Consider the following 13,370-nt stretch of genomic DNA (forward strand, 5'->3'; position numbering starts at 1 on the left):
GCAACATCCTGCAATGAGGTTGCACTCAACCCTCAACTCCACCACGGCCACTGACCCCATTCTGTGAAGCTGGTTGATTAACCAGCCAGCATACTTTCCCGTCGTCTTCTACAGGTTGTTGATGATCCTCGATAGGCTCTTAGCGCAGTGTTCAATGATAACCAAGCCTGCCGAGGTTGGACACATGCCTATGTTCCTCTGTGGTAATGGGAGGCTGGTCAGACCATCCGAGCCATAGGTTCCCTGCCACTCAAGCAGAGTCAGAGATGAATCTCACATACACGCATTGCTTGTCTTCAGAGCTGTCGTTTGGCACCCGGATGGGAACTGTGTACTCAACACGGGAGTATTTCCTCCCTGGTGGAAGTTAAGGGATCAATGGTATTGAGTTGCCATGTACAGTACAAATAGATTGCCACCGTTCATTCCACCCACCAAAAGTTGTTCAGTTACATTTAGGATTGAAACCTCGTGTTCAAGAATTGACCTTCCAAATATGGAATCGGTGAAAGCAGCCCAACGTAAGCGGCTCTCGCCACGAGAGGAGAAGGTTGATCCGCCTTCTAGTCATAAGTTGGTCGAACTTGAACTGCACTGCTAGCACTCAATCATATTCAGAGCAAGTGAGAATCCTCGACCTGCACATTAGCCACTGACGACGAGTTCGTATCAGAACCCATGCTTTTTGCATATATAGAGATACTTATATGATCGAGTTCCTGGGCGGTTAGCGACGGTTTCCACACCGTTCAAAGCTGAACTGTTTGTCGATAACCAAGAGGAAGGATGCAAGAGCGCCATATTTCCAGGCCAATGCAACTTGTAGATCGCTTGAGCTTCTAGAAACCTCTAGCGCTCCAGAACGGATGATGACCGCTTTTGTTCTCGGTTTGGTAATATAGCGAAAATGCTAGCCGTGGCGCCATCAACTGAAGTTGCCTCAGTACCGAGTACCGAGTAAGGACTACCATGCACAGGCAAGATGCTCGACCCATAGCAGTTGAATCACGGGAAAACTATGGATTCTCAACATAGGAAAATCACAATTAGATGGCTAGGGCGTCGAGGGTGTATATGCGGACGCGGGGGGTAGCAGCGTGGTGGACATCGTGTGTGGATATTAGTATGGCTGCTGCCCTGATGCTCATCCTCAGTACTCGGTACCCTAGCAAAGATACGTACTTGACCATTGCCTGATAGGATAGCCTGGCCCATGTGAAGGGCGCCTCTCGTGCCTGAGCTAAGTCGAGCAATTGCTGCCGGTAATGAGCAAGAAAAGTTCTTTCCGGGCTTCGGAATAAGTGCATGGAGGGAGCCGCTGTGATTTTTACGGGGGCCGCTCCGGCCGCCTCCAGTGGCCTAAAGGCTCCTTAGCTAACTTAGTTAGGGAGGACCCCAGACGAAGTACGGAGTACGCAGTACTCCGTATCTCCAGGCGCCACACGATGCTACATGCCACGCTCTGTTTAGCTTTCGGCGCGGCAACACTTCGAAAGGGTTACGCGTTTCACAGACAAAATCACGCCCATCCTCGGAGCGAAATCGAGACTACCAGAGACTCAGAGCCTTTCCCACCCGAATGTCAAGTCGAAGATGAGAGTAAAGTAAAAGGAGGTCAGAGACGCCGTCGTTCCTATCGCGCCGTTGCCACTTGGACATCCTGATCATTCGAACCTCCGCTTACGCCAATAGCACCGACGAAGCGTCCGTCAATGAAAAGGCCTCAGCCTCAAGGAGAACGTGATGGAGGCTTTACGGGTTTTGTGGGCCCATATCCCCCTCTTTGCGAGGCTCAGATCAGTTCGAATGCCATACCCGGAAACAATACACGATGCAGAATCACATTTTAGTGTTCGAGGGCCCGAACTCGGTACGAGATGCTCATTACGGCGTGACCATTTCACGAGATTGCTAAGCCAGTGAGTCGCAAGATATTGACGTTTCCTGCTGAAGGTACTTTTGTTGCCATCCACAGAGTGTGATTCAACACATGGGTGCCAGTCGTACTCTCATGCCATTGTTAATCATTCTCTTGGGTATTGACTTGAATATCTTCTAAGGGATTAATGCTTAACCCTGGATACGCAAGCTTGTGGTTTGGCTATGATGCTCAGAGGATATGCGGAAGATAACATTCTAGCGTTGAAATACATGTCCCTTCATCGATCATAAAGGAGTAACTCTCCCACTACCTCGCCTCGTGCTATTATACCTGTGCTACGGAAATCAAAGATGCAGTCTGGCTTACTCGTCAAAGTACTTCGTAACCCTCTACAGCCTCAGCGCGCCAATGATAGGTCCTCCAATACCGCCCTGCACAAGAGCGACTCGCTCGTAACCGTCATTTCTGAATGCTGGCAACTGGATTCGTTCAATGCCTCCTCTCCATTCCCCGACTTGCGTAAGCTCTTTCACAATGTTGCGGTGTGGTACCTTCTTCCCCTTGTTTGGGCCTTTCCCAACCTTGACGGTCTCGTGCGTTGGCTGGAATTTGACGATATACACGTTGTAGACCTGGTCAGCCTCAGGCATTTCAGATGCAATTCTCAAGTCATTGCCGACTCGGTCCAGTCCAACAGCCCACTGCATGTTGTTTCTGACCTCCATGGCTTTGGTGATGACCTCATTGATGTTCTCCTTTGTCGCGCCGATACCATCCGAGACTCCGTCAATGACAATTTGGGGTGTGAAGATGCCATTGCGACCCCACCTCTGGACGTACTGGCGCTGTCGAGAGTCCCATTGTGACGAGCCAAAGGTATCTTCCCAACCACTCGAGGCGTTCCAGTAAGTAACATCGTATGTCAAAAGGAGAAGGTTGGGGTTATTTGTCGCGTCATGAATGCCCGGCAGCGCGGGAGGACATGACACGCATCCTTGAGATTGGAACAGCTCGACCACAGAGAGCGGCCTGATATCAACAAAGCATGCTGCTGTGTGCGTGTGATCATGATCGAGCGACATCGTGCAGGCGAGTGGGGCCTTACGGCGTCTGAAGAGATTCAAAAAACTAGACATTGTGCGCGTTGCTTGCTAAATCGTGCAGGTCCGTAAGCGCAGACGAAGTTTTGCTTTTGAAGGGGGAAAATAACTGCAAGTTGGGATGGGAGTTTGCTGGTGTCAAAGATCGATGCCTGACATGCACCTTAGAGCGGCTTATGCACCCCTTTATAAGTAGTAAGCACTGACAGCTGACCAGCACTAACCAGCAGCTTCAGGATATGGCGCAGCATTGTTGCTGCCAATACCTTTGATATGATTATCGTCATAGGCTGGGAGCTATCAATGGTTGATCCGATCATCACACGCGACCCTGGAGGAGGGATTCCAAAGTACAATCGAGCGGCTGAGGCTGAGTGAACCGTTGTGAGGTTTGGCATGCATGTCTCATGGTGTGACAACTAGAAGAGAACAGCTCGACGCCATTCAGCCAGTCACTGATGTTGTCGCAGCATATGAGTTCATATCTTCGGCGTAGTGGAAATAAACGCCTGGGGGATAGCATAATCTTTTTGGGGGCCATGCCAAAGCGGGTCGAACAGATCCACCAACGCTAGTCCATTTACGGAGGCATATGGCGAGGTGCAGCTAAGGCCTCGAACACTAATTTGAAATTTGCTTCTCACCGCGGCTCACCCTTGTGTAAAGCATTCTAAATCAATAGCAGCCTCTTAGTTGCAGGGCGATCCCCTTGGTCCATAGAAGAAATTGGGCGTTATTGAACGAGGAGATCAGCGTGGATACCCAGCCGTCTCGGGCAACAGGAACTAATGGCGAGTCAACAGATATTCGCGAACCAACATACGAGGTACTTCGAAGTAAGAAAGGTGTCGGGCTCCCCAGAAAAGAAATGATCTCTCGTTCTTGATAGCTGAAGGCTGTCTGATCCAATTGTCGCCCAGATTATTTGACATCCACTTTGATTTGCAGATTCAATAACCCACTCAAGAGATACTCCCAAACATACATTCCGGGGCGCAGCTCGTCAAGAGTGTGCCAGTTTGGTTGGGTCTCCTTCGCGTCATCAGCCCGCTTTCACACCTTTCACTAGGCGTGTAACTTCATCCAAGCTTCCCATCTTCCTCATCTCGCGGTCAGGGAATGTGAAGGGCGTGAACCTGCGCAAAAACCAGACAAGGAACGCGGATGTGCCCTTCCAAATTCTCGCCGGGGGATCTCTCTGCTTGTTCTGGAGGATCGCCACAATTTCCTCGGCATACTGGTCTACCGGTGTCGCGCTGTCGACGAATTGTCCTCCGGCAAGACATCTCTCCACGATCGCTCGAGCTGGACCAAATATGCTATCTGCCGGCAAGGAAACTCCTTGTTCAGGCTCGGCTCCCCTCACATTGTGCCCGAAATTGGTCGCCACCATGCCCGTCATGAGATTGACAACGTTGATGCCGAAACATGACATCTCGAGGCGCATGGTGTCCGTGAGATGCGCCAGAGCGGCTTTGGAGGCGCCATATATGCCAATGAACGGAACTGGCGTTGCTGCGCTGATAGATGCCTGATTTACGATGACAGGATCACGACTGGAAGCTGCTGATTTCAAGAGCAGCGGTAGAAATGCGTTTGTAACAGCGAGGACTGCGAACACATTGAGGTTGAATACTGACTGTGCAGTTTTCATGTCAACGTCGGCTAAGGGCATGTTGTAACCCACCCCACTGTTATTGATTAGTACATCGAGGACGCCTCCGGTCGCTGCGCCTAACTCCTTCACACAATTGCGAATCGAATCATCGGACTCGACATCAAGCTGGAGTGTCTCGATTCCCCGACCGTCAAAATGTGCCATTTTGGACATGGTTCGCGCGGTTGCGAAGACACGAGTCTTCCCAGTCCTGTGGAAGGCCTGTGCCAGCGCATCACCGATCCCCCCAGCTGAGCATCCAGTGATCAGCACGACCCTCTTTCGTTCCACCCCTTCGCTCTCCCCTGTGGTCGCCATTTTGAGCGGTATGCTGATGCCGAAGACCTTTGTCAAGGATGCTGCAGTTCTATGTCCAGCTGTCTACCGGTGGATTTGGAGGATCCCCCCAAAAACGCGACTCTCATGTTTGACGGTGCTTAAACCCTTCTTATTGAGACCAATGGGTGGCCAAGATACGATGGAAGCTCACCTATTGACCCAATTGGGTATACAATAAACTCCGGCGTGATGTTGCACCGACGCCGCTAAGGCCATCTCGGGGCAATCAATCACGCCGAGGAAATCTCCATATTCCTGGTGCACTATTACTTCTGGTCGCTCTTGCAGCAGAGTCAGGCTACCTGACCTGTCAATCTCGTCTTCCGAACGAGGGATAATGCAATACCTATGTTCTGTACGAGCAGGAGACATACCATTCGGCCTTCTGAGATGACTAATCACTGGCAACCGGACGAAAAGAGCAAACGGCGGAACTCTTTCATGGTTAAAATTGATTTTGATTATTCGGAGACACTATCTATCTGCGTGGCGTTCATAGTGCATTCGCTCAGTCACACGTCCACTGAGAGTCAGAACTGTCGGCAGGTTCACGCCGGCGAGCTCGAAGATGGCCATACGCTGTGTTCGGCTGCGGACCAGGGAATTTCGCCTTGTCTGCGGCACCGACCACCATTTCAAGATGGCCGGCATAAGTCTCTCTGATAGATACAACTTGCCGCCACGTTTTCGCCGCATCGACGCCTGCGCAGGTATCTTGCAGATTCGGCGACGGCGTCGAGTTCATCGCCAGGGCCAGCAGCTCGGATATCGTAGTCCACGATCCCACCAGGCCTTCCCTGGAGATTAGTACTTTGTAAAGAATGACTGCAGTGTGTATGGAAGAGAAGACGAAATGTATCAGGAGTACGAGAATGCCAAATTGCGTGGTTCTAGAGTCCTTCCAATCGTAACCATAGCCGTACCGAGAGAACACGGGATCGACCCGAAGCCATTCGCTGACGTCTGCATCTGTGGCGTTCAGCGGGTTGTCATCTCCCCCGTGGGCGCTTGATATCAAGAATCTGCCCACGATGCTTCCGGAGTCTGTGGTTTGGTTAGTTAAGAACATCGAGGCAGAGTATGGAAAGATGCCGTTCCCAGCGATGCGCGCCAGCCCGTCGGTGACTACCCCCGCGAGCATGGTCCCGATCATAGTAGAATGACTCTTTCGTGTGTCATCTAGCGTCGTGTTCGTCGTCCCGTCCACACTCGAAATCGAGACCAATGGAGCTTTGAATGTGTAGCCCGTCTCATTACCCGCCAACCTATCATCTTCAAATACCATACGTGCCAGCATTGCGTCAAGTACGGGGAGAGGGCCATCGGTAAATGGTATAGGTTGATTGATTGCGTTCGCGTAGTCCATGTCGATGGAGGCGTTCCTTGGCGGTAGGGAGTCCCCAGGCTGTTCGTTCCCAATAGGCAAGCATGTCTCCTTGACGTTATTCTTGACCCGATATGAAACTTGATCCTGCTGTCTGGGCTCATAGTACACCTCTACGGGCACCCATTGCGCGTAAATGCTGCATGCATGTATCTCCGTCGCCTGGGCTATATTGGTGACGCTGCCGTTCCCATATGTGTATGGAACCCGTATCACGATTCCGATCGACGGGTTGTCGGACCCTGCTGGCATCGACACCCAAGTCACATTGGTCGCATTCAGGATGCCGTTGTACGGGAAGACGTAGTTGGCGCTTGGAAGCTGTCTATCAGGCGTGAAACTTGGGAAATTGACCGGCGCACGACTTTCGATCATGCTTGTGTTGTAGTACACGTAGCCGTCACACAGGACCTCGACCCTCGGTGCGTATAGCGACCCTTGAAAAGTGATTCTCGGTTTCGCTGTAAGCAACGCGAGCCCATGGAAATTGTTATTCGCGAATGACCAAAATGAGGACACGGCTCCAGTAAGGAAGGTGTTCAGGGACAACCCGGACGCTCGACCATCGAAACTGCTGTCACAGCTTTGTGTTGTGACTACCCTCCGAGATTCTCCATGGGCGTCACTAAAGCTGATATTGGTGCCTGCGGAAGAATTAGCGAATAGCAGATTGCCTGCCCACTCATAAGTATCTCGAAAGCCGCCGGCAGGACAGACGTCCTGATAGGCGGTCTTCGTGGAGGCGATGGTACAATTGATCCCAGAATTGGGGCCGTTGAGACTAGCCGCTGTGATGTTGGAGGGCCACAGGACTGTACTTTGATTGAAGATGTAAAAGGGCAGCACCTCTTCTTGAAACGGGTACGCCAATGGATACCAGTTGAGTGAAGGGATGACCGCTATTGCAGACGATGGACCAGCTAGCATTGCCAAGACGGTCGCGAGCAGAGATACCAGCCAAAACCGCCAGTGCTTGTTCTTGATAGTCCATATTGACTTCCAGTATGCTTTTGTCCAGAGGAAATCTCCAGCGCCTATCGAGAAACTGTTGGTAATCAGACCGAGAGGGAGGCCGGACCTGCCCACCAGGTGATCTTGAGCCACGTGTAACACTATCTTGCCTAATGAGGCCACAAGAATGAGCTCATGAAGCTTGGCTGCCAACTGCAATGCGTTCAACGCACCGCCCTGAGTGATTCCAGGGAGTATCTCGTACATTGGATCCCGTAAGTCCATCCAGTAGTGGTTGCGAAAGCTGAGCTGGACAACTGCTACAGTAACGCCAATGGCGATGATGTGTGGAATGAGTTTTGGTGAATTGTTCCAGAAGCCCGTGTAGATAGCAGGTTTAGGTTGCTCAAATGTTGCATTTCTTGCAAGTGCTGTGTGAGGGGACTTGGTATCCCCATAGCTAGTCAGGTTGATGTTGGAATAGGAGAATTCCTTTTCCTCAGGAGGGCTCGTAAGGCAGTGAACGGTATATGCAGATTTGATGGGCTGCGAAGTTGGGTTTGGGCTGGGCGGCAAAGGACTGACAGGACTATTAGGGTTGAGAGCGTCCTGAGACTCGAGGGGAATATGAGCAGTGTAAGGATTAAAGAATTGCCCATAGGAAGCACGGAGGTACGATCGACGACCAGCGCCCGGAAGATCCATTTGCTAAAAGCGAGTGGACTATTACAACACAAGGCCAGAGAAGGATTTGGATGACACTTTGGATATGAAGGATGGGACTTACCATCTCATAGTAATATCTTGTTCAAGTTCACAATGGCCCAGGCCACAGTCTGGCGGCTTACAGTATCATCATGGGAGATGGAGGCCATGTCTATCCCATGCAGCTCAAGCGGCATTTGGCCTGGTGAGCGCTCAAAGGAGCAATCAAAAACTTCCCACGGCTGGAAACTGTGCACAGGACTCGGGGGTTGTCTAGGACAGTCAGCAAAGAGGCGAACGGAGGCTGCGTGATGGTGAAACGAGAATCGGTTTGAATCCTCATATACCAATTACTGATTGATGTAAAGGAGAAGCTTGAAACCTCGCTTCCGCGCTTCTTGTCGCCTGGGTCAGCACTAAGCCAAACGAAGATGTACATGGGATGGCTGATTGTCGTGTGGGAATCAACATGTCCCACAACGTAAATGGGTCCCTGTTGAAAGATCCAATGGGAGGGTTCATGGTACTCTATCACCAATTATGGCAGCGGCAGGAGTTTCAACTCAAAAATAGAAGCACGAACACTGTTGTGAAAAAGCACAGGAGCTAAAGTAATCGTGTTTGGAGGACTGCTCCAGGAGAGGACAGTCATCGGTGTCTCACAGTCGCAGCAGACAATTTAGTACGTAGAAAAGACCAGGAGTGGAGCATGGAAAACCGCAATGACAGTATACGAGTAGATATGTCATGGCTTTGAATATGGCAATGACGATTACTCCAAATGGAGAAATGTCGTGCAAGCATCATGTCCACTGTCCTGAGACTTTGAGCTTTTGACCATAAACAGCCCCTTTTTGTGGCCCCGCCATCCTAGAATATGGTACAACACCAATATGCAATTCCATGGTGCAAAAGATCAACCCGTAACACCTATGGACAAGTACACACTTTTTCCAGAGTTTATCCAAGATAACAGGAGTATGATATCTAGCAGCGCATATCAAATTTGGGATTGCGCTCGGCGTCAAATGAACCCCAATGGGACTCATCCGCCTCTTGGCCATTATCGCCAATGGCAGCAGGCTTGTTGGGCTCATCGAAAGCTTCAAACCAGAAGAGGTCAACACCCCAGTCAAGAAGTCCACAGACTGCTGATTTCCAATAGCTTTCCATATTGTCGTCACCTGCTTTCGCAGCACCAGCATCAGTGCCTCCAGTACCAGGCCATCCAGTTTCTGTCAAAATTTAGTTATGTCTGCAAAGAAGCGAGACTTATTCCTCATACCTCCATTCATGAAGTGGATTTGGTCCAAGGAGCCAGTAACATCTTGAACATGGGCAAGCGCCTGTGCCATATCATCGAAGTATGTTTTTGTTGCATTACCAATCTCTTGATATTGCCAGTAGGCGAATCCGTTGGCAAGACTAGTCCTGTCAGCTAGACGCACTCGACTTGAGCTTCCGACTTACACCAAGTCCAAACCGCTTGTAATGATGGAATCCATTGTGCCATTGGCCCAACAGTTCCAGCTGTCTGCAGTTCCGACTTTTGTGTTGGGGTAGTCTTTCTTCGTTTCTTGGATCCAACCCACAAGTTCCTCGGCGTTGTATGTTCCACGATACATGCCCTCTGAGCCTACTGTAATGCCGTAGAGGGTATCCCCGAATGAAGAAGGATCAGCCGCATCCAGAGCGGCTTTCTCTTTCTCCCAAGCACCTCCGTCGGGCCTACGTATCTGTAAGTCTCCACGGGACTGCATGATTTATGACTTGACTGAACTCACCACAGGCCTAACAGAACTTTGATGCCAGCTGATTTTGCAGCCGGGAGGACCTCTGAAGGAGTATTACAAGCATTTCCAAACTGGTCAGTGGATGAGTATGTTCGAACGAGCCCAGCATCGGTATTTCCTTTGATGGCCTCGAAATCGGCTTCGAAGTCTGAAATTTTCTTGCAGGTGCCATCAGGGTTCGTATTTCCTACGGCAAAGCCAAGGGTTCCTGCTGCAGACACTGCCAGCGGTGCCGCTGCAAGGGCAGTCGAGATAACTGTTCGTAGTTGCATGGTCAAGGTGTTTGGGGTTCGGAGGATAGATTAGGCTCGTGCAACGTAGCGTAAGTGGCCGGGGGGGATCCTACAAACGCGGAGAAAGAGAGGTTGACGAGAGAAGATGACAAAGGAGGGACTAAGAGGGTCAGTAGTGAGAAGGAGTGGAAGAGTCAAAGATGCAACAAAGATCGTGAGTGACACGCAAGAATCGACAGCAGACTCAGGTAGTTTGAAGATGGCTATCCAGACGCAAGTCCGGGCCCCCCAGCTTTGGACTTTGCAAGTTGCCCCTGTGACGCGCCCAGCCAAGGGGAATTTCTTGTGGCGCGAGGCGCAGCTCAGCCTAATCTGATTTCAGAATGGCTCCAGTCTTGGCAAGCGCCTGGTCACGTGGGTCCACTTGACGCACGACCTCGCAGTAAGCCAGACAAAGAAAGATGATCTGAACTCTGATGTACGATCAACAAAGGATACGAAAATGGGCTGACCTTCTAATCGGTCCTCTCATAAGACAAGATGCATTCCAAAGGAGCTCACACACCATGGCCATCCACTAATCTTCGCCGATGGCTCAGCTCATGTCAAGGTCTGAAAAGCTGACTCCCATGCGAGGAGTGTTATACGGACATATTGTCATTTGGGAACTCTATGGGACCCATCGGGCCATGGCTTGAATGTTTGACCCATACATCTCTTAGAAACTCCGCACTTTATGACAGACCAAAGTCAAAGTATTTCTATTAGCACCATCCTGGGTCTTCTATGGTCTTCTGAAGTTCTAGGTCTCTACTAAGGAGCGTACTGCTTCTACACCATGATTCAAATGCAAAAGAAATCTTGAAAGCAGCTGTTTTGGAGTATACAATACACACAAGCAAGCGATGTCGATGCCGAGTGGGATAGGTAAGCGCAGGAGGATCTTAAATGGACGGACTAGATCCCAATCTTGATCTCCTGACGGAGCCTGAGAGGTGGAACATCTTCACATTCAACATTCATTGGTGCCAGTCGCCGTATTGATGAAACTTCCAGCTACATTGGAATGATCGCAGATCATCTTCAGATGAACTCAGATCCACCTCCCCACCGAAGGAACAAAGAAACTCGACAGCTTGGGTTCGAGGATCCTGGTCGTAGGCACGAGGTTCCTACAGTTCTCGCTAATTTTGACCTGGATATGCCAGTGAGCTCATTCCAGACATCACTTTCTTATACGACGAAACCAGATGGATTAATTCTAGGCTCAGGTGAGGTCGTTGGCCAGATGAACTATTCGAACAAGGACAAGGTCGAGGTTCATGGGGAGACATGCCTATAATAGGCCATCAATGTCCCAACAACACAAGGTATACCATTCACACGTCCCTGAACAAGGCAGAGATTTCTCTAAACAACAGCAACATCCATTTCTACTCCACGACTTATAAGAATGTTCTACCGTACCCTACTATTACTCCCTGTTGTTGTGGTTCTAGCACTACCTGCTCCCGAACCAAATCCTGTGCCTTTACAACGTGAGTATCTCCATTCATTCATCCATACGAGTCATCCTTCACCTGTTGAACGTATGACTGACGATTTCATCATTCAGCACTGGCCCAAGACGAGGTTGCGAAGCGTGACCCATTACTGGGCATCTCAATTCCAGCTGTAACAGTTCCACTCTCAAACGTTGTCAGCACGATGACTTCTGCTGTCAACTCGTATGCCACTGCAGTGATTGGGGGCACAGTCACATATGTTGCGGATATTATCGGCAATAGCAACAATCTGGTCGACGATGCTATTGGGATTATTCCACGTGGGGCTCGAATTGAACTGGACCGCTGACGGGCCAGAGATGAGTAGCACTAGTGACGGCGCCGACCTGAAAAGGATTAACCATCTCACCGTCGTCGAGTGGTAATGGTTTTAAAGAGGCCTTCAAACGGCTAGCTAGTGCTGTTGAAACGTCGGTGTCTAGAAGTCTGCGCAGATAGTCGTGGGAGCTTTCAACAAGCTTTCCCATCAGCTTCACTGGAATTCTTTACAGGGCCATTCCTGAGGTATTCATGTTGATTAATGTTAAGCCCTCTTCTTATATGGTGGAGTTTGTGTGTTTACAACCCCGTCTAGAACTCCTTCAAAAGCTTTCCCCGGCGCGGCTTGTAGAGGAGGGTCCATCTACCATTTCCATCCGAGCAATGGTCCGTTGACTCTCTCCCACGCCGAATGAGCACCCAAAAGCCCACTTATGCTACCAGCGACACCAACCGTAACGGTATCGACCGGGAACCAGCCCGCCACATGCCCAGGGACGATCAGATCACTCATGTCGATAACCAGTTGTTTGTAAATTGCGCGTCGTTTTGGTTGCGACTCGTCTTGGGGCGGCGAGGCCGGAGGAGCCGATTTGGCTTTTCCCTTGGCCTCAGGAGCGCTTGAGCTAGGGAGAATCGACAGTTCGTAAAGACCGAGAAGAATGGAGACGGCGAGTGAGTAAAACCAGACTTTCAGCGCCTCGATCTGCAGGGATCCAGACCAGGGGTAAGAAGTAAGTCCAATCGAGTCGGTCTGCGAAGAGAGTCAGGATATACATCCTAACGGGGATTTTGCGGCACTCAGCAGGAGGAAATGGGAGCCTCACTATCACAAACATCTCCATAAAGAGATACATTCCTAGTAATGAAAATTTCGAGACCGTCAGGAAGACCTTGAGATTATCCGACTCTGGACGAGGAGGATCTGCCGGCTGCTTAGTCTTTTCAGACGTGCGCTCGCTAGACTTCTCCTGAGAGACAGTCGCCGGGGGGGAGAGCTGGGCTTGCGCGGCATTGAAGCAATCTATCCATTTGAAGAGACGGAAGAACCGTCGCGCTGGGTGCCCAGAGAGAGAATTAGCAAATGCTTACGAAAGTGATAAAAATGGCTTCCTCCAAAACCGGGCTGTCATTTACGCTGAAACACTAACCAGTATTGATGTTGGCCTTGGTATTATTCCACCTTGCGGCTTCGAGACTCGTCGCTGAGAGGGCGGCAATGACATGCGACGAGAATTGTGTAAACTTAAGCGTCTTCTCTAGGCCGACTAAATATCACGGAGTTAGTCGTCCCCAGGCCGGAGTCAAGGGACAATGACGAAAATCTTAACAATGCCTCCTGGCAAGCCGGTGTAACTTGCGTCTGGAAAGGAGTTGGTGGACATTCTGAAAGTTGCCGAAGAACAGGACATACCTGCGTCATTGGAAAATTTAGCTATTGACTGAAGCATCGTAGACGGATATCCAAGAGGTCAGGTGGTGAGGTTACCAATGAGAAGCTTC

General features: G+C 50.4%; 5 protein-coding genes across 5 annotated transcripts; all 5 read right to left on the reverse strand.

Moving 5' to 3' along the window:
- Positions 1–2,271: 2,271 nt before the first annotated feature.
- A1O9_07528 (uncharacterized protein) lies at positions 2,272–2,964 on the reverse strand (the record flags this gene model as incomplete). Its single annotated transcript, XM_013403084.1, has 1 exon — positions 2,272–2,964. One exon carries the CDS (start codon positions 2,962–2,964, stop codon positions 2,272–2,274), a length of 693 nt encoding a protein of 230 aa, XP_013258538.1.
- Positions 2,965–4,024: 1,060 nt separating this feature from the next.
- On the reverse strand, positions 4,025–4,957 carry A1O9_07529 (uncharacterized protein; the record flags this gene model as incomplete). Its single annotated transcript, XM_013403085.1, has 1 exon — positions 4,025–4,957. One exon carries the CDS (start codon positions 4,955–4,957, stop codon positions 4,025–4,027), a length of 933 nt encoding a protein of 310 aa, XP_013258539.1.
- A 529-nt stretch (positions 4,958–5,486) lies between these two features.
- A1O9_07530 (uncharacterized protein) lies at positions 5,487–8,018 on the reverse strand (the record flags this gene model as incomplete). The annotated part of the gene is made up of 1 exon (XM_013403086.1): positions 5,487–8,018. One exon carries the CDS (start codon positions 8,016–8,018, stop codon positions 5,487–5,489), a length of 2,532 nt encoding a protein of 843 aa, XP_013258540.1.
- A 987-nt stretch (positions 8,019–9,005) lies between these two features.
- On the reverse strand, positions 9,006–10,083 carry A1O9_07531 (uncharacterized protein; the record flags this gene model as incomplete). Its single annotated transcript, XM_013403087.1, has 4 exons — positions 9,006–9,253; positions 9,304–9,443; positions 9,489–9,746; positions 9,803–10,083. 4 exons carry the CDS (start codon positions 10,081–10,083, stop codon positions 9,006–9,008), a joined length of 927 nt encoding a protein of 308 aa, XP_013258541.1.
- A 2,148-nt stretch (positions 10,084–12,231) lies between these two features.
- A1O9_07532 (uncharacterized protein) lies at positions 12,232–13,318 on the reverse strand (the record flags this gene model as incomplete). Its single annotated transcript, XM_013403088.1, has 4 exons — positions 12,232–12,621; positions 12,695–12,924; positions 13,019–13,135; positions 13,282–13,318. 4 exons carry the CDS (start codon positions 13,316–13,318, stop codon positions 12,232–12,234), a joined length of 774 nt encoding a protein of 257 aa, XP_013258542.1.
- Positions 13,319–13,370: the final 52 nt, after the last annotated feature.

The sequence above is a fragment of the Exophiala aquamarina genome, assembly GCF_000709125.1.
Source record: "Exophiala aquamarina CBS 119918 chromosome Unknown aczIA-supercont1.6, whole genome shotgun sequence".
In the NCBI taxonomy this organism is placed as follows: domain Eukaryota; kingdom Fungi; phylum Ascomycota; class Eurotiomycetes; order Chaetothyriales; family Herpotrichiellaceae; genus Exophiala; species Exophiala aquamarina.